Below are 22,125 nucleotides of genomic sequence, written 5' to 3'. Positions count from 1 at the left end.
GCACTTTTATGTTATCATCGGTCATACTAAACAGATTAAACACTTGGAGGATGCTGAATTTGGACCAGTCCTAGTTAATCGGATGCCTGACTCTACTTCATGATCAACAGATGACATTCAACGATTCTTTGTTGCGTATTAACAATTATCATATCGATATGCTATGTACACCCAGTTCAGACATAAATTCTAGAACTATATAGAAATAAATACATTTCACAATGAAATTTGATGAAAATAGTCTCTTTATCTGTATTTTCAAACATAAAACCAACATTTCATAAAATAATTCCTCCAAAACAGTGGATATACTCCTCTAAACTTTCTTCACTCTATATGTGCAGTTTCTCAAACGTATTGCCTAATTTCATCTAGATATATTTTTAATTTAACAGTAAATAGTGTTACCATATTCTATGAACAAATATTGCACAACTGGCCTCATACCTGCTTTAAATATCTATTTATAATAGTTCCCGAATGAAATTAAGCAGTGATTGTTACAGTATGAGATTTTAAACTCATATTTCAAACTAGTATTTGGTTCTATTAAATAAGGTGTATATTCACTAGTAGTCAGTAAATATATTCAGTTCATATGTGACAGACAACTGACATAGCAAATAGTTTCAATGTCAAAGCAGCATAAAAATCAAGTACGCACACAAACCAACAAACATGTACAGATGAATACCTTGTAATTTCTTCTACATAACATTCAGGCTCCAAAAAAAAAGAAAAGAAAATGCTCATACTACATAATTGCAGTGATAGTACCACCTAGAATGACAATCTTTGGGCTATAGATCTCAACCCTAAGACCTGAACATGACATCTAAACCTGAATACTTGAACTTGCTTGTGTCTTAGGATGAGAAAGAAAGGTGTTAAATATCCTGCCTCATGTGTAACATTCATCATTACTGTATCTAGCATAAATATATCTTTATACAACAGTTAGCTGTGGTGCTCTTATTAGATTGGCCTGCATCAAATTAACATGTTTTTGTTTACTATATTGTTCTGCTTGCCTATGTTTAAAGTGAATCAGTCTCTGTGTTGCTTGTCAAAATCAAGCCTCAAATAATGTTGTTTCGACATACATCAAGCTTTCTGAGAGAAAACTGGAAAGTTGTCGCCTTTCAAGAGCCAGACCAGCAAGAATACTGCTCACATTTGTTGTATTTGTACTCAGAAGGGTTCGTATACCCGTCCCCAACGGAGAGAACGGGTTTACGTTTGCCCACATCAGGGCATCATTTAGTGAAATGGCTGATTTGTCATCTTCCAGGAAGAATGCTGGACCCTGCTAAGCAAATAAAGGCAAGGCATATAAGTTTAGTGATATTTGTGTAGTGCTAAAATACAAGACTACCCATAGGAAAGCCACCTGTATTCTGTATGATTCTAAGAAATCAGAGTGGCTGGGCAAGTTAGAGCCAGTGACATAGTCGGGACCATTTAGGCCCTTGAAGGGCTCCTCTCTCATTCGACTCAACAGCTGGCAGTACTCTGTTTTCTGGACCTCAGATGGTGGAGTGTACGAGGTGTCATCTGCCACTCTGTGTATGTGTAGAGAGAACGAGAAGGATAGATTATTTTTCAGATTTAGAGTTATTAGATCTGTTGCAAAACCTTGTGACCTTTCTTGATGTCTACTGCCTATGTTCCTATTAAATGATATCCAATCGAGTCTACTGTGATATGCTATGTGTTTATATGTGCATACGCTATGCCTTTCAAGTCCAAACTAAAGTATATTTTGGGCTAATCCCTCATGTTTTGTTTATTAATTTTGAATCATATATATATATGCTCACACAGGGTAAAACTTTTTGGCAAAAATGACTGGGAAAAAAAGTGCCATGTTCGTGTCAAGATCGACAGGATTCAATCTTGCTTTCTTTCAGTTAGGACAGGTTTTATTTATGTATTTATTTTTCTGGAACTGACCGATTGTAGGCTTCATTGATGTGAGCTTATCCAACTTAGTTTTTTCGAGGTGAATAATGAATGAACTTTTTTTCCACTCAAACATTAACCCCCGGTTTCACAGAAAAGGCTTTAACTAGTCCCAGACTAAAATGCAGGTTAAAGCTGTCTCAACTGAAAATATCTTGCTCTGACAGATCTTAAAATATATCAGTGCCATCGTTCCTTGTCAAGATTCACACCTGTAACGTTTTCTTCTAAGGCTTTTTTTGTAAAAGCTGCTTAAATATCTTAATTTAACTTAAGGCCTAGTCCTGGCTTAAGCTAAGCCCCATCTGTGGAACCAGGCCTAAGGTCTCAGATATAAACTCAAATTAATGAAGCCTATGATCAATAAATTCCAAAAATTAATACAAAACCTGTGCGAACTGAAAGAAAAAAGTTAACAAAAGACTGAATCCAATATTTCATGATACAAATGCCTAGATTTATAAGCAATTTAAATGGCTGGTTGTTTTTGACAGAGAACACCGAATTAGGTAGAGGATTTTCAGCACAGCACAAGTGTTAAGGCAGCACCCTAACAGCAGTTTGCTGTTTCCATGAGAGATAAATATGGTCCTGGTTTGGAAACGGTGCAACATAAGGAAGCATAATTTTGCAGCATGTTGTTTGCAATGGCATATGATGTTTTAAAATACTGACTAGGTAGGTCTTGAAACAGACCTGTTTTGCATTATGAATTAGAGAACTGTGGTACAGACTTTGTGTGCAGGTTCTCCAGGCGTCCAACTCTATAGACAACTGCTCTATCTGCAATGGCACAGCTACTTCTCTCTGTCTATCTTCTCAATTAGTCATTAACTGCAACCACCAGTAATTCAGTTAATATAAATCCCTAAATACTTTTACTAAATCCCACAGTTAACATACCTTGTGCATTCATACAGTGCTGGTACTATACTTGAATACAATATATATATATATATATATATATATATATATATATATATATATATATATATATATATATATATATATATATATATATATATATTGTTTTGTTGTTATGTGTTAATAAAGACTATTTAGTTTATTTGCTCAATAAATAACAATACAATCTTTAGATTTAAAATGTTTTTGAGAGGTGGTCTAATAAATTTGTTAAGCACTGTATGTATGATATGATATGATATGATATGATATATAATGAGCGTGTACTGGAAATAGCACTGCCATGAAATATGAAGTTAAAAAAGTTAGACACAGATGCATTAACAGACACTCGCCTTTGACATAGATGATCCCAATGGGAAGAGCTTTTTCTGGTTCTGGGCTCAGGAGGTAATACTTTACTGCTTGAAGGAGTTCTCCCTCAGCATGTGCACTTTCAGCAAGTTCTTTACATTCCTCTAAAGTCGGTAGACCACCCTGAAAAAAAAAAAAAAATGAAGAGTATTATTATAAATCAATATTCTTAAATAAATATCTGCCTTTCCAGAAAAATGTACCATTTTCACTTAAACAACACTATACACTGGTGTTTGGTTCTTCACACTCAATGTGTGAATGGTTTTTATTTGGTTAAGGTGGAGCATTGGTATGTATGAATGAAGTAGTTACCTTTTCGTGAAGGTCGTTGATTTCGGCAGAGCTGCCAGGGTAGAAGGCACACAGTTTGGCTAACAAGATCTCGTTATCAGGGATCATCTGGAGTAATCTGGCAGCAAGATCCCTGGGGAGTAGAAGACCCAATGCAGCATGAGTGAAGTACAGGGGAAAAGTGGACAAACATGCCATTTATTCTGTGGAACACAAAAAGTGAGTTTCCGAATATTCTAGTCATAAGACTAAATGAGTGCTGTTGAAAATTTTTCACTTTCATTTTTAAATGTAAAAAAAGTGAAAAGAATACTGTCCACTTTTTGCGTTCCATAAAGGAAAAAAGTCAAAGAGGTTAGGAACACGACTGTGAGTAAATGACAAAAGGATACGTTTATTGAAAATCTAAACATTTTAAAGTGCCACCTATGAATAAAGGAAATCAATAATTAGTTACATTAAAATGGGTGGTTAAAGTTGAATGAATGCATTGAAAAATGACAACAGATGAACACCTGAGGGGGCATCACAACTTGGTCAATTATTTTTTATAGTATTAAGAAAGATAAACTATTATGAATAAGGATTTGAGCATATACACCGGATGTACATTAACAAAATCAAATTTGAGTGACAAAAAGTGGCATAGAAAATACCTGTATGCCACAGATGGAAAGCTAGAGAGAGATGGAAATGGAAAATATAATGGCAGTGCAGTAAGGATGACTTTCAGAATCATGTCAACACTTCTTTACATGACCAATGATAAGAAAAGGGTTGCATTTAAGTGTGCAAACTGTGACACTTTTGAAAAAAAAACTTAAAAGATGCACTGATCTCATGGACCAGATTTATTCTTACCAGGTACAGTAGTACAAGAGCTACAGAACATAGTGGGTGGCTTTACTGGATTCTCCCAGGACTGTGCTCACACACACTGCCAGCTCCAGCTCATTGCTTCTGATCAGAGATGCCATAGCCAGCTGACACAAGGAAATAAAAGATCTATTTTATTCTTACCTAAACACTCTATATATGGGGTCAGTAAGATTATTATTTTGTTAAGCCAGTAGGCTTTAAATTGATTAAAGATAAAATAAAATTCTACATTAAAATGCTGTTCTTCTGAACAGCAACACAACTACTTTCAACATTGATAATGATAATAAATGTTTCTTGAGCAGCAAATCAGTATATTAGATTGATTTCTGTAGGATCGTGTTTGTTTGTGTTCAAAATGTAGAAAAATGTATATAATAAGCGAGTACACCATGAATCCATTTTCCAAACTGTGTTTTTGGCTTGTCCTGAATCACTAGGGTGCACCTATAATAAGTGTTTATATTCTGACTATTTTAGATTGCTTCGGGGTTAGCGCGGCGGAGTAACCCAGTAACTTTGTGATTCTTCATAGACATAAACAGAGAGAAGTAGTTCCGGCTACGATGTTCTTCCGCAAGACGCAAGCAGTTCTGTTTATTAACTGCTAGAGCGTCAAAAGTTCCCTTGTTATCATTATCTGAGTTTGCGGCATGGTTTATTGATGTGATCTGAGAACCATAAATATTGCCCTCACAAGCCCCCTAATAAAACAAAGCATATTCTCATTTATAATATAGCCTCATTTGTTATGACACTGAGCACAGAGGTTCACAGTCTTACAACAACTCTAAAATGGGTAAAAAGAAAGCAGATTTCTGTACCTGAACCACCAGCACAGCTTCTTTCAGTTGACCTCTAGAGGTGAAGAAATTCACCAACTTTTTCACCTCACCAGTGGCGATGCAGTACGGGATGACATCATCATTGCCTTCTTGCATAAGCTGGTCTGCTCTCCTGTATTAAGCAGTTTATGAAAGGCAATTCACTCACAACAACTGATTTTAAAAATACAAACGAGTATAGGAGATACCTTTGCATAAGCTTTTTCCAGTATTTCAAGGAGACACCAGGGGCCACAGAAAGGGCCTTCTCCCACTAAACATATAAAACAAAACATCTTAAATATCCAAAATCATCAGAAAGTTAGCTCTCAAAGAAAAGTAAAGGACCATCCATATCAGAAAATGGGACAGTAAGAATAAATAAATTAATAGTTTTATTCAGCAAAGAATGCTTTAAATTGATCAAAAATGGGACTAATGGCTGCTGAAAATCCATTTGTGCTTGAGTTTGTTTTGAATTGGTTTTTGCAAGTTTCTAGGTAATGTTTCTTGGGTTTTAATTTGTTTCTTTGTTAATTCAGTGTGTGATTGATTTCATGTACATGTCTCCTTTAATTGATTAGTTTGCTTTTGTGTATAAATAGCCCTGTGTTTGCCTTCCCCGAAAAGAAGTATGCTTTAACTTTATTTTATTAAGTATACTTAAGTAAAGTTCAAGTACATTTTAAAGTATACTTTATATAGTACTATAAGTATACAAATATCAGTGTTCTAGTAGTATACCTATAAGTGTACTGTTTAAAATACTCATTGGGACTAAATTGTCCAACTTTCTAGTATATAAAAGTATACTTTTAAGTATACTTTAAATATAACAGTGGTAAACAAAGAAGATGTGTAAAATCGCCCCCTACCATATAACAATGAAAACTTGGATATTCCCTACAGGGCTACCTGTTTTCTGTGTCGTTCCATATTCTGATTCACTATTCAGGCACATCCCTACTTGAAAGAGAGATACTTTTTTTTTTTTTTACATTAAAACATCTTACTGATCCCAAACATTTGTATGGTAGCGCATTAATATCAGTTTATTAGGGCTGTCAATGTTACTTAGCATGATTATAAAATTATCAAAAAAAAAAAAAAAAAAAAAAACACTAAAACAATAAAATAAAACATTAAACACAATTAATCCGTCAGCAAATATTGATATGATATTAAATAGATTACTTAAGCAGCATATGGATGTAATGAATGTATAAAAAATGTACATGGCTTTTCACACTTTACCTCTCCTAGTTCCACCAGAAGCTCACAGTATCTCTGGATTTGACCAAGTCTGATATGGATTTCTGCTGCATTCTTGAGCATTTCCTCTTTACTGGGCACTCCAATACCACCCCCAAACTTTGACATCTTTACTCTTAGCTCTTGTGCTTCAGACTACAGTAAGGACAGAAACAGTGAAATAACTTAATTTTACATTTCATTTGTGACACTATTAGGATGTTACATCACTTTTTATCCACTCACAGTTTTGAAGAGGACCAGATGTTTCATATGCATGATGCCCTGTCCATAGTTCTGTGGAAGAAGACTATCATCCTGTCCATTGATTACAGCAACCAAATCCCAAAGGTTATAACTCTCACCTGGAGGCTAAAAATAGAGAACAAATAGCCTATTATTTAGACTTCTAAATAAAGTCCTGTGAAAGTTCTGTGTTGAGATTGACTCACTGAGAAACTCTCCGAGAACCATCGGAGCTTCTTCATGCGCACGTCACTAGAGATCTTATCCAGCTCCTGTTTGATATCTTTGGACATTTTTCCACACAGGAGAGGAGGAGCTCCAGGCACCATGGCACAATCTACACTCAAGAAATAAATATGTTTTGATGTCTTTACAAAACCAACATGTACTGACAATATATAATACTGTATGTAAATGTGTTTTATGAAGTGTGGTTATTTTTAATACCAATTACTACAAATGAAAGTGTAAACTCTCCAGAATCTGACTGTGATTGCATCAAGCAGATCTCTTACGATATATCAGAGAGGGCACACTTTCCCACCTTTAATAAAGTGACTCAACAGAACTACCAATTCTGCGCAGCCTATGCCAAAAACCAAACATACGCATGCAAACTATTCTAATATGAACCGTGCATGAGGTCTCATAGCGTGTTTCACAAGTGAGCCAACGTGTCAAGTGGATATCTGCGTGGCTGCCTGTCCAGTTTCACCTGTCTCAAGAAGCGCTGCAGCTGGCCATTAGTCCTGCTTGTCTATGCGTCTTGGCAAGAGAAAGCTGATTATGTATCTAATTTCTCACTGCCCACTGTCTGCTCAGATGCTCAAAAGCATAATGAAATCTGTGACGAGGCTCTGATATGCATTAGCAGACAACTATCAGCACTAATAGAGCATCTGGTGCATTCCCTCAATGACAGTTTCTCTGGAGTTCTTCCCAATCACCTTCAGTCAACAGAAGCCCTCTCAAAAGTACATAAAACGATTCTATGTTCTCTACGGTGCTTTTTTTTTTCTTGCTTTCATGTCTTTTTTTTTACAGCGACAATTATGGACAATTTTTGATCACGGACCGGTCCGTGTAAGCAGGGTTGGCAAAAAGTAGTTTTTAAGAAGCTGCGCATGCATCCAAATGTCTCTTTTTGTGGAAAATGAGCGAATGTAGTTGAATTTTGTTTTGAAAACAGAAGTGAAACGTGAGCCTGAATGATGATGATCGCTTACCTCTCTCTGTGTCAGTGGACAGCTCCCTGGTGCTGAGATTATGTGTAACTGACGGACAAACTCTTGTTTATGTAGTTTGTCAACGCTGCTTCCGATTCATTGCGACGATTGGGCAAGTCGAAGCAAGACGTCAAACGCTGTCTCTGTTTTTGAACGCTGATTGGTCATTTGCCTGATCAATCAACGCAAATCATTATGGAAGCATATGGGTAGCATTATTCAATTTGGGATGTAATATGCAAAATGACAATGCAATATGTAAAATGGCAATGCATTTCTGTATTTACATTTACATTTTCCAATACATCTGTGCAACGTTTGGTGCAAAATGAAAATGAAAATTAAATTACATAATTTTCATTTGCCATTTACTACACCAGTTTTAATATGTAAAATGAATATTAATTTTAACGCTTTATAAGTTGCAAAATGAAAATGAAAATGTATTACAGAAATGATTAGATATGTCTAACATGTTAAAGCAAAAACTGTGGCAAAATGATCATTTAAATGCTATTTTTCTTAATTGCATTAACACTCACAGTCAAGACATTTACGATTGCATTTTCATTCCGTGTCCCGCAATAAATGTAGCAAAATTCAATGTGCACATTGAAAATGCATTCCAAGCCGATCACGTGTCCCCGCCCTCGCGCCACGTCAATCATTGTGTGAACAAGGCGGGGCTTACAGAAGGTCAGAGACTCAAATCTCAAGGAGCGGATTCAAGTGAGACAAGATGGACAAGACAGTTGGTCCGTGTATGTTTTGATCATTTCGGTTTATGGCTTCAATATTTCATTCGCACTTGTGGGCGGAGCTGAAACGCTGCTTTCATCTGATTGGTCGAATCGGATCGGTTTTCATCTGACAGCCTTCAGCTCTGTCTTTTCATTCTTTCAGACAGAATAAGAGTCAGTGCGAGTGAAGCACTGAAATGTCTGAAACCACTGCTCACTGTTAATTAGCATAATATTTGAATCAGATGTAGCTGGGCACATAATTCGTGCTGCTGAGACCTGCAAATTATTTTCTAGGTTGTAGTATTGTATGAATATTGTCCCACTGAGAAATACAGTGCAAATAGTTCTGTCGCTTTGGATAACAGTGAAGTGGAAATAAAAATCAACAATAGACTGAACAGTTCCATGTCTATAACATTTACCACTCTCATCTTTTAAGTCATAAGGCACTAGGTATGTGTGTGTGTGTGTGTGTGACATTAATAAATAATTGTAAAAATGAATATAGTTACATTTCTAAATAAAAATAGTAAAATTAGCTCTATGCTGCTCAGTGCTCCTGTAGCCTACCACAGAGCGCCCTCTCGCGGCTGTAGACGGTAATGTTTTATCTTGGTCCTGAATAAATGCGACTTATAGTCCAGTGAGATTTATATATGTTTTTTTCCTCGTCATGACGTATTTTTGGACTGATGTAACTTATACCGAAAAATACAGGTAGCATTATTATTATTATTATTTATTATGAGAGTAATTGACACAGACTAGAACTTTAATGTTTCACCCAATTCAGCTCAGACCTTCAGACTCGTCTGACTAGTGTTGCTTGTATAACTGGCCAGACTTACCTTCCCAAAAAATCCTATTTAATTTTATTTCATGAATTTAACTATATTTATTTCCACTTCACTGTTATCCAAAGGGACAGAAATATTTGCACTGTATTTATCAGTGGGACAATATTCATACAATACTACAACCTAGAAATAATTTGCAGGTCTCAGCAGCACGAATTATGTGCCCAGCTACATCTGATTCAAATATTATGCTAATTAACAGTGAGCAGTGGTTTCAGACATTTCAGTGCTTCACTCGCACTGACTCTTATTCTGTCTGAAAGAATGACAAGACCGAGCTGAAGGCTGTCAGATGAAAACCGATCCGATTCGACCAATCAGATGAAAGCAGCGTTTCAGCTCCGCCCACAAGTCCGAATGAAATATTGAAGCCATAAACCGATATGATCAAAACATACACGGACCAACTGTCTTGTCCATATTGTCTCACTTGAATCCGCTCCTTGAGATTTGAGTCTCTGACCTTCTGTAAGCCCCGCCTTGTTCACACAATGATTGACGTGGCGCGAGGGCGGGGACACGTGATCGGCTCGGAATGCATTTTCAATGTGCACATTGAATTTTGCTACATTTATTGCGGGACACCGAATGAAAATGCAATCGTAAATGTCTTGACTGTGAGTGTTAATGCAATTAAGAAAAATAGCATTTAAATGATCATTTTGCCACAGTTTTTGCTTTAACATGTTAGACATATCTAATCATTTCTGTAATACATTTTCATTTTAATTTTGCAACTTATAAAGCGTTAAAATTAATATTCATTTTACATATTAAAACTGGTGTAGTAAATGGCAAATGAAAATTATGTAATTTAATTTTCATTTTCATTTTGCACCAAACGTTGCACAGATGTATTGGAAAATGTAAATGTAAATACAGAAATGCATTGCCATTTTACATATTGCATTGTCATTTTGCATATTACATCCCAAATTGAATAATGCTACCCATATGCTTCCATAAATCATAGCCAATATCCATGTAATCTTCAATCTGGGAGGTGCCCAGGTGCTTGTGCTTTCTCGTATTTGTAGTCCAAGGGTTTGGACACTTCTCGTTGACAACAACAACAACGACAACAAAATAATAATAAAAATAAATAAATAAAGCAATTGTTGCAGTTTTTGTGCAGTTGGCTAGAATATCCTCCTGTGAAGGCTGTGTAAGGGAGAATTATGATCCATTATTTATCCGCCAGTCTTTTCACAAAGAGATCGAGTTTCATTAGCGAACTTTCACCCCTTTCGACTGCTGCACATGGCAGTTATAATAAAAAACGGTAATAAACCATAACAGTTTTGCATAAAGATTATATCTGCTTACTGTTACTGTAAGAAAGGACTATTCGTCTATTCAGTGCAGCTATTATCTCATGGAGAGTGCAATACCTGTATTATACCAGTAGAGAGCACTGCTAACCTTACTTATATAACTATGTGTACCATTGCACTCCATAGAAGGGTGTGTTCAGAGAAAATACTGAAAAATAAAAAGGTGGCGGGGGGGTCAATGAGACCTCACACCTTAGTAACTGCTTCCCACGGCCATGAAAAAAAATAAATAATTTGTAGTAAATATTTTCAAAATGTGAATATGGAACTACAAACTAAAAATTAGATTATTTTTATTTTTGTAATTAGTTCTTGTAGTTATTTTTGTAGTAGTTATCTCCTGGTATATCAATGCACAAATATGTATATGGCTGCCAAACAAAAACTACAATTAAAGTAAAATATCTTAAATCCAATAAAGTGCAAAAACGATATTTTTTTCATTTAAAAAAAATGAAATAAAAATAAACACTGTAATTTTATTTTACGGTTTTTGTTTGGCAGTGTTAAACTATAACAAAACTATTATTGATGAATAGAATATGTTTTAATTGTTAAGAAAATTTACCCCCCCCCCACCATTTCTGCCAATAGGGTGGCAAACAAAAAATAAAAATAATAATAATTATTCAAAAACATATACAGTATATGCTGTTAGTGCTCCTAACCTCAAAAAATAAGACAAAAGTGTGCCAAACATTTCATAGTTTATATTTATTGTGGAAGTAGATTACTTTGCACTGAGGACATAATAAAATTGAATAAAGGTGTGTAAAATACAAAGTAGTTTCTAAAATGTCGGTTTAAGTCATAAAGAAGACCTAAATATACAATTTAAGCCATATTTTATAAATATGTGACTAATTTTAGAGAAAATATGAGTAAATAAATCGAGACATAAAAGTCACTGTATAACAGGAATGACACATAACAAGGAGTCAAAGCATAATATAATTAACAAAGCATTTTCAGTTATAAAATAGAACAAATAATGATATAATAATTATTTAAATAGCTTTTATATTCTAAAATTGAGTACGTTTTGAGAATTTAGGTTCATGAGGTTTATTAAACAACTTGCCATTGATAAGTTCTCCCCGCCCGTTAGTGATGGTGACGTCACCTCATGACTATACTGACGGTCGCACTACCAGCTCTCACTGTCAAACTCTTCAGCTGTGGAACTTACCGAATTGTCAAGCTCTTAGTCTCAAACATGGGTAAGTCATTGCTTTGTCGTTTTAACTTGAGGTCGGGAAGACGACTTCGAAAAGTTGCCAAAATAGACCGAGGTGTGTGAAGTGCAAGTACGACCACTCAGTAGGGAGAATGACAGAATGTCAAAGGTCTTTTTCTGCTACTTTTACACTTGTTGTCAAGCAGCTGCCGCCGTGTGATTGAACTGTTTTGATTCAACAAGTTGCCACTTACTGAGAGAAAGCGCTGAGAGTTTACAGTATATAATGTAAACTGAAAAATGTTAAGTATCTCACAGGAATGTAGTGATTGCAATAATAATTGAAATACATTTGGAAGATGTAGGTAAATTATTAATCATCATTGTTTTTTAAATCTTTTACAAAAGCTGTTTGGAACAATGACAACTTAAGTCACCATATTGCATCTTTGCTCTAATGTGAATGATGACTGTCATAATAACATATCCTGTTATGCTCCACAGATTTTTGCATTTATATATATATATATATATATATATATATATATATATATATATATATATATATATATATATATATATATATGTATATATATATATATATATAAATGCAAAAATCTGTGGAGCATAACAGGATATGTTATTATGACAGTCATCATTCACATTAGAGCAAAGATGCAATATGGTGACTTAAGTTGTCATTGTTCCAAACAGCTTTTGTAAAAGAATTAAAAAACATAATATATATATATATATATATATATATATATATATAATAATTAGAAACAAGAAGTAAATTATGATATAATTTTCATTTTAGGTAAGCTGTTAGTTTTAGGTAAAGGACATTGATAAAGCAGAATTTTTAGGAAGATCATTAAGGATTGTCTTGTTTCAGTTTGTAGTGTAATATTTAAGCAATGTATCTGGTATACTGTATGTAAGCAAACATCCCTTTCTCTTTTGATACCGATTTAAAGGGGTCATATGATGCTGCTAAAAGGAGCATTATTTTGTGTATTTGGTGTAATAAAATGTTTATTCTGTTTAAGGTTAAAAAAAGGCATTGTTTTCCACATACTGTACATTATTGTTTCTCCTCAATGCCGCACTTTCTGAAACGCATCGTTTTTTACAAGGCTCATCAGTCTGAAAAGTGAGGTGTGCTCTGATTGGCCAGCTATACAGTGCATTGTGATTGGCCGAATACCTCAAGCGTGTGACTGAAATGTTATGCCCCTTAACATATTGTGATCCCCTGTTTGGCCAGAGGGATGAGACATAAACATTAAACCCCATTATAAACGTGATATAAACATGTCTAGCTGTGTCCTCTTTTGGAAGGCCAAACTAAGTAGTTCCGCTTTCACAACTGAACACACAGCGTCTATATGACATGGCAGCGGCAGCAACAATACTACAATGAGAATAAAAGGTACACCTTCTTTCATTGCTTGAATATCTGAGCAGTGTTATGCAAATCTTCCCACATAGTGATGTAGAGATGTGTGTGTGTGACGAAGGACGACTCATTTCAGGCATATAAAACTGACTGTTTGAGAATGAGCCAATCAGAAGTGTCACTGCGCTCTGCGGCTCGCGGAAGCAGACAGCTTTAGTTTCAGTTTCGAGACACTTGGAAGAGATCGCTGACGTTGAAAGACTGTGCAATGTTATTTCATAAATAATATAAGAAAGTTTTGCTGTACTTATTTAAAAGTTCCTAGTATTGTGTGCGTGCAACTACCAGTAAGTACACTGAAGTTTGTTGTTATTTTTACCTCACTTTTTACCTCAATAATGTCGCGGCATGTTGCTGCTCATTGTCATACAGTATAATGGCGGAGCTTCGCACTGTTCTTGTGTTTAATTGTTGAGAATGATGTTTATTACTGGAAGTGTTGCTATGCAAAATTTATGTGCCTTAATTTGATTAATTTATTTTCTTACACGATGTGTAACGTTGTTTAATTTAATGAGTAACTCTGCAGTCCATAATTATTATATGTTCAGCTGAATTTGGCATATTATATAGTGTGGTAATTAATGTGCAGCAAAGTAAGTAATCTTTGAATAGAGATATCGTGTACTACTGCATTCAAGACATACATACCAAAACTATAATTTAATTTTGATTGTGTTTGTTTTATTATATACCTGTTAGGCATGTAATAATTCTTTGTTATTTATATAGAGTTTACATTTGTACTGATTTATGTCTGTATCTTTATTTCAGAACCACACACATATACTTTCAATCTTTATTTCAATAAAACACCTAAACGGAACATCTCGTCTGCATTCTAATCGATGCCCCCTGGTGGTCACAACCTTCCAAAAACCAGTCAAATTATACAGTCCTTAACAATCACCAAAACAATTGGTCCTTCGAGCCGGATTTTACGTGTGATCACCGTGGGATTGTTAAGAGATGTTCTCGGATCAGTATACACGCACAGAAGATGCTCGACCCCGCCGAGAGACCCGGCGACCAGCCTGGATGGAAGACTATGACATCCCCCCACAAGCATTACAGCAGCCCTCTCATTTAACTCAACAATCGGTTAGCCTGTCAGAGCAACAGCGGCCTTACGACAGTATGGTTAGATTCCCAGAGAGACACGCCAGGATGACGCCTCTCACACCACCACTGCTGCATGAGGATGGGAGTGTCATTCGGGGAGCGGAAGCCGTCTATCCACGTCAGTTTGAGTATACAGAACCCCTCTTCCAGAGTACGCCCGCCTCGGCCCGATTGAGGCCTGCCCCAGAAACAGCGCCTGAGGTCCTTGAAGCTCTTTATAAGCTGCAGGAAGATAATCTAAGGCTGCAGCAACAGGTAATGGACATGCACAGGCGACTTGAAGCCCGCACAGCCCTTTCTCCTTTACCTACAACAGCCCCCCCTCAACAGCAGTATAACATAGAGCAGGATGGCGGTGCGTACCAAACCAAGCCAATCACGCCACTTGTGCAAGTTAGTGGTCACACTCTGCCTACGAATGATGATGACTGGCCACCGCCACGACCCCCAGTAGCAGACGTTTATCAGCCACCATCACAGGACCTTATGGCAGAGCTCATAACAGCACTGAGAGACATTAGGATTACACAACAGAAGGAGTCTCCCAGACATCCTGAGCCCCATCATTCAGTACCCGGGGTACAGACGCCAGAGTATTGTGTACCCTACACCCCACAAAGATGCGAGTCGCTGCACGAAGAGCTGCAACCCTCTCACTATCATGAGACAGTGTACCGCGGGCCTAAACCCACAATACCTACATTCACCAAAGGGGATCCGAGAGAGTTTGCCAGACTTAAGGTTGCTCTGGAGAACTTACTGCCTGTTGATGCTACAGAGCGTTTTAAATACCAGATCTTGGTGGATCATCTGAAGTATGAGGAGGCACTTCTAATAGCGGACTCATATACAAACTCACTGCAGCCCTACACTGACACTATGACAAGTCTAATTGAGCATTATGGACAGCCTCACCAGCTAGCTCTCAGGAAAATAGCTGATTTAATGGAGGCACCCAATATTGCACGGGGTGACTCCAGTGAGTTTAAGCGATTCGCTTTGAAAGTGAGAGCACTCGTGGCGATGTTAGACCAGCTTGGGGACACTGGAAAGACTGAGCTTTACTGTGGTTCACATGTAACACGGCTGATGTCTAAACTGCCACATGATATACGGGCCGAATTTAAAAGATTCCTGTACCCAATGCGTGTTACAATCCCAAGCCTATTGCACTTTTCTGACTGGCTTGACTACGAGCTGAAGATGCAGGAGACAGTGTATGAGCCTCTAACCAGTGAAAACAAGAGCAGAGCAGGACCCAGAACAGAGCGCCGCCGTGACACTAGGAGTGGTAAGAATACCAACATCATGCATACCACAGACCAACCCGAGGGCACACTGGCAGTAGAAAAGGCCTTATCAAGCACCAAGCAGCCAGAGAGGACAGCATACTGCCCTTACTGCTCGAACACGCAACACTTCCTAGATAAGTGTGCAAACTTTGCACAGCTTACAGCGGAACAGATAACAGCGTGGATTAAGACCAACAAGAGGTGCTGGCGATGCGGTCGCACACACCAGGCTGCACAGTGCCGCTTGAAAATGACATGTCACAAGTGTAAGGGGAGACACCTGCAAGCTTTGCATGAAGTGAATATAAAACCTGCAGCTGAGGATACATCCTGCCTTATCAGCACAACTAATGAAGTTCTGTATGTGGACAGGCGGGCTGGATGCAGCCAAGTGCTACTGAAAGTGAGTAAAGTGCTGCTGCGCAATGGTGAACACACCTTGGAGACATATGCCATCCTTGATGATGGATCGGAGCGGACCATTCTCCTCCCTGCAGCAGCGCAGAGCCTTAAGCTTACTGGTGAACCGGAAAATCTGATCCTCAGAACTGTTCGGCAAGATATCAGGGTTCTGCACGGCACTGCAGTGTTGTTCTCCATCTCCCCAGTAGATCATCCAAAGAAGTCCTACAAGATACACAGAGCATTCACTGCTGATCAACTGGGTCTGGCTGAACACACTTACTCAATGAAGGCACTTCAGAGGAAGCACAAACATTTAAGAGGTCTCCCTCTCCAGACGATTAACAGAGTGCAACCCCTGTTGTTAATTGGGTCAGATTATACCCACTTAATCACTCCAGTGGAGCCGGTGCGTGTGGGAACCCACGGGGGACCAGCCGCAGTGAAGACAAAGTTGGGCTGGACACTTCAGGGGCCGATCAGGTATAGCAAGGCGCAGGCAACATCACAACAGTGTCTGCACATCTCCACCCTCTCACCCACTAACAAGCTTCTACAGAGTGTAGAGAGATTGTGGCAGCTGGATGTTCTGCCTTACAGGAGTGAAAAGCTTGTCACACGCTCCAGGCAGGATCAGGAAGCAGTCCGCCTGCTGGAGGCAAAGACCACACGAGAAGATGTTGATGGAATTCAGCGCTACGCTACTCCCCTCCTCAGGGTGAAGAACATGCCACTGCTTCAGGCACCTAAGGAGGCTGGGCTAGCTAATCTCCGCAGTACAGAGAGGCGTCTGCGGCGAGACCCTCAAAGAGCAGCAGCATACTGTGCAGAGATCGGAAAGCTGGAAAATGCAGGCTATGCAGTTAAAGTGTCAGAAGATGAGCTGAGCAAATCAGCTGAGTCGTGGTTCATCCCACATCACATGGTGAGCCATAACGGAAAGAACAGGATTGTGTTCAACTGTTCCTTCAAGTATAAGGAAAACAACCTCAATGAGCTGCTGTTGCCTGGGCCCACCTTAAGTTCCAGTCTACTGGGTGTACTGCTGCGCTTCAGAGAGCATGCGATTGCTATCAGCAGTGATATTAAGGGCATGTTTCATCAGGTGAGGCTGCTCCCCGAAGATAAGCCCTTGCTTCGCTTCCTGTGGCGAGACCTGAAAACAGAGGAACCACCCAGCATCTACACATGGCAAGTCCTTCCATTTGGCACCACATGTAGCCCCTGCTGTGCAACTTATGCGCTGCAGAAACATGTGTTTGACCATAGTCAGCCAGGTGAAGATGTTCGAGTGTCAATAGAACGATCCTTTTATGTGGATAACTGTCTGCAAAGCCTCCCATCTGTTGAAGAAGCCCGTCACCTGGTCGACAAACTGACCTCACTGCTGGCTACAGGTGGATTTGAATTACGCCAGTGGGCCAGTAACACCCCTGAGGTCATCAGCCATCTGCCCAAAGAAGCAAGATCTGAGAGCAGTGAGTTGTGGCTCAACGAGTCAGGTACTGACCCACAGGAGCTGGCCCTGGGACTCCGCTGGCTCTGCAATTCAGACACTTTAAGGTATAAATACCATATGCTGGACCAACCCACACCCACCATGCGAAACATATACAGAGTTCTGGCACGCCTGTTCGACCCTCTGGGATTTATAGTCCCTTTCACTACACGGGCCAAGGTCTTGGTGCAGCACTTGTGGGACAAACAGAGAGACTGGGATGACCCTTCACTGCCTGAAGATGTGCTGCAGCCATGGATAATGTGGGAGAAAGAATTGCAGTACCTTTCTCAGGTTCTACTGCCTCGCTGCTATGTAAGCCCTGAGATGAACACTTCAAACCTCCAGAGAGATTTACACATCTTTGCTGATGCGTCAGAGAAGGCATACGGCTCAGTGGCCTATCTGCGCACGGAGAGTTCACAGGGCTGTGTGGAAGTGTCATTCCTGCATGCTAGATCCAGAGTGGCCCCGAAGAAGCAGCAATCAATACCAAGACTAGAACTGTGTGCTGCCCTGACAGCTGCACAGCTAGCTGCACTACTTCAAAGAGAGCTGACTGTGAACATTCGCAATGTTATATGTTGGACCGACTCCACAACAGTACTTACATGGCTTCAGTCGGACTCCTGTCGGTACAAATTATTCGTGGGAACAAGAATAGCTGAAATCCAGGAGCTGACTGATGTCCGGGCCTGGAGATATGTGGATTCTGCCAACAACCCAGCTGATGACATAACGCGGGGAAAAACATTGCTGGAACTGGCTGGTAAGAACAGATGGAGTCAGGGCCCTGCCTTCTTACAACAGTCGCCTGAATTCTGGCCTACACAGCCAGCCACAGAGATGACTGAGAATCCTGCTGAGCTGCGAAAACCTACTATCTGCTGTCTCACTACAAGTATACAGACATCTCTTCTATCAAATGTTAATCAGTTTTCCTCATTCAGAGCACTGATAGAAGCGGTTGCACAATCTAGCCCTGTGTCATCAGTGAGCCCAGTCAGTCTTTCTGCTGATGACTACCGAGAAGCAGAGAGAGAAGTATTGAGACGAGCCCAACAGGACAGCTTTTCTGAGGAGCTCAGTCTTTTGAGTACCGGTAAGCCAGTAGCTGCCACCAGTAGGCTGATTTCCCTAGCACCAGAGTATGACAAGAATGTGAGACTCATCCGGGTTGGAGGAAGGCTCCGCCGCAGCGACCAGTTAGAACCAGATTCTATTCACCCAGTGGTCCTGGACCATCAGCATAAAGTGACCCAGCTCATCATTCAGGACATGGACAAGAGCCTTCACCATCCAGGATCAGAGCGCCTTTTTGCAGAGCTGCGTCGAAAATACTGGATTCTGCATGGCCGTGAAGCTGTAAAGCGCCATCAGCACTCATGTCCGGACTGCCAGAGATGGAGAGCTTCTCCAGTAGTGCCCAAGATGGCAGACCTCCCACAGTCTAGATTACAGCTGCTGAAGCCCCCGTTCTTCTCTACGGGCATGGACTGCTTCGGGCCTTTCACAGTGAAAGTTGGCCGTCGCCATGAGAAGAGATGGGGCATACTATTTAAATGCATGACGACGCGTGCTGTGCATGTGGATGTGTTGTCCAGTATGGACTCGGATTCCTTTTTGATGGCCCTCCGCCGTTTTATAGCACGAAGAGGTAAACCAGCAGAGCTCTGGTCCGACCAGGGCACTAATTTTAAGGGAAGTGAAAGAGAACTCCAGGAGGCCTTCAGGTCATTACACTCCACACTCCAAACTCAACTGGCTAAACACCAGATCCGGTTTCAGTTTAACCCCCCAAGCGCACCACACTTTGGAGGAGTCTGGGAAAGGGAAGTGAGGTCTGTTAAAGCTGCACTGTATGCCACCATCCAATCACAGACTGTCCCTGAAGAGGTCCTGCGGACGGTACTTATTGAAGTTGAAGGGATCTTAAATTCTAAGCCACTGGGATACGTTTCAACAGATGTGGCTGATGCTGACCCAGTAACCCCCAACTTGCTCCTCATGGGGCGGCTAGACCCCTCTTTACCACAGGCTGTGTATGCTGAGTCTGAGCTCTTGAGTCGCCGCCGTTGGAGACATACTCAGGTGCTGGCTGACCAGTTTTGGTCCCACTTTATACGACACTACCTCCCGACTCTTCAGACTCGCTCTAAGTGGCACAAGGACCCAGCTCAGCTGAAAACCGGAACCATAGTGATGGTGGTGGACCCACAGCTGCCCAGGGCACAGTGGCCTTTAGGTCATGTCACTGAGGTTATTCCAGGAACTGATGGGAGAGTCAGGACTGCAGTAGTCAAAGTCAAGGACAAAATCTACACGAGGCCCGTCGCTCGCCTTGTAGCTCTGCCTGCTATACCAGACACTGATACGGTCAGTCCTTCTTAGATTGGCAAATATAGTGTAACAAATTTGGGGGCGGCTGTGACGAAGGACGACTCATTTCAGGCATATAAAACTGACTGTTTGAGAATGAGCCAATCAGAAGTGTCACTGCGCTCTGCGGCTCGCGGAAGCAGACAGCTTTAGTTTCAGTTTCGAGACACTTGGAAGAGATCGCTGACGTTGAAAGACTGTGCAATGTTATTTCATAAATAATATAAGAAAGTTTTGCTGTACTTATTTAAAAGTTCCTAGTATTGTGTGCGTGCAACTACCAGTAAGTACACTGAAGTTTGTTGTTATTTTTACCTCACTTTTTACCTCAATAATGTCGCGGCATGTTGCTGCTCATTGTCATACAGTATAATGGCGGAGCTTCGCACTGTTCTTGTGTTTAATTGTTGAGAATGATGTTTATTACTGGAAGTGTTGCTATGCAAACTTTATGTGCCTTAATTTGAATAATTTATTTTCTTACACGATGTGTAACGTTGTTTAATTTAATGAGTAACTCTGCAGTCCATAATTATTATATGTTCAGCTGAATTTGGCATATTATATAGTGTGGTAATTAATGTGCAGCAAAGTAAGTAATCTTTGAATAGAGATATCGTGTACTACTGCATTCAAGACATACATACCAAAACTATAATTTAATTTTGATTGTGTTTGTTTTATTATATACCTGTTAGGCATGTAATAATTCTTTGTTATTTATATAGAGTTTACATTTGTACTGATTTATGTCTGTATCTTTATTTCAGAACCACACACATATACTTTCAATCTTTATTTCAATAAAACACCTAAACGGAACATCTCGTCTGCATTCTAATCGATGCCCCCTGGTGGTCACAACCTTCCAAAAACCAGTCAAATTATACAGTCCTTAACAATCACCAAAACAGTGTGCATGTTAGAAACTTTTGCCTTTGAAACTTTACAGATCTTCTTTTTACACCAAGAGCTTGGAACACTCCAAAGAGAAAAGAAAAATTGAAATCGCATCATATGACCCCTTTAGGCTAGTAAATTGCCCAAGCTCATAATCAGATTACTGTGATTGTACCTGGTACAGATAAAGAGAACCTACTGTGCCTTTTAATGTTTTGAGTTTGCAGCAACATATTACACAATACTTCCAAATGGTTAACTGACAATTGTTCTCAACCCTTTATCCGTGACAAGACACAACTGTGACCTAAACCATATGTTTTCCAGTGGCAAAACCTGAGGTCTCCATATCCTGTTGTTGTTATTTTTTCTTACCTTCAGACAGTATGCAAACATGACAGAGGAATAGGCTTATTATTGTCAGGAAAACACACAACAAATACAGGAAATGTTCACATCAGCCATGGAACAGTTGAAAGTAGAGGTGCAGACGTTCATGGTTACCTCAGTAATAAAACGCACCTTGCTTCAATCATAGCTCCTTTAAAAACCCTTAGACCTGCTTCAGAGCACAAATTGAATGGATTCTTTCTAAGGCACAAAACAGTTTGTCCTTACTATGTGTATTTTAGATCTAGGTCTTGGCATCTGAAAGGCACTGCTGTTATGGGGTTCTCACTCCATGGTCTGTTTACCAGTTATAGTTGGAATATGAAGAATGACAACACTCGTTTATGCTGAAGAAAGACAGACTTTGTTGAAGCTCTCATTCATGGTGCCTGCTGATGGCCTGTCCCCTGTGTGTTCTGTCTAATATATGCACGGAGTCACATGAGGGATAAATAGCCACATTATGTCTCTCTGTTAGCCGCCTCCAAACATTCTTCTCTTGTGTGGGGGGCCTTTGATAATCCTGACAAGCTCCTCTGTTTTTGTGAGATCGCCCTCCCCTCCACTGCCCTGATCTTACTCGTCTTTCACTGGCTGTCGAGACTGGCT

The 22,125-nt window shown here is 39.4% G+C and overlaps 1 protein-coding gene and 1 pseudogene across 2 annotated transcripts in view; one reads left to right on the top strand and one right to left on the bottom strand.

Moving 5' to 3' along the window:
* Positions 1 to 227: 227 nt before the first annotated feature.
* LOC128016578 (WD repeat-containing protein 17-like) lies at positions 228 to 8,014 on the bottom strand (annotated as a pseudogene).
* Positions 8,015 to 12,020: 4,006 nt separating this feature from the next.
* Positions 12,021 to 22,125, top strand: part of LOC128016563 (neuronal membrane glycoprotein M6-a) — a 74,084-nt gene continuing 63,979 nt past the window's right edge. For both annotated transcript variants that reach the window (XM_052601178.1, XM_052601195.1), the window contains exon 1: positions 12,021 to 12,114. In XM_052601178.1, the coding sequence (XP_052457138.1) occupies positions 12,021 to 12,114 (94 nt within the window). The remainder of the gene's footprint in view (positions 12,115 to 22,125) is intronic.

This window comes from Carassius gibelio, chromosome A1 (assembly GCF_023724105.1).
Source record: "Carassius gibelio isolate Cgi1373 ecotype wild population from Czech Republic chromosome A1, carGib1.2-hapl.c, whole genome shotgun sequence".
NCBI lineage: Eukaryota > Metazoa > Chordata > Actinopteri > Cypriniformes > Cyprinidae > Carassius > Carassius gibelio.
Note: the sequence above shows the minus strand (reverse complement) of the source record. Positions and strands in the feature narration are given on the sequence as shown.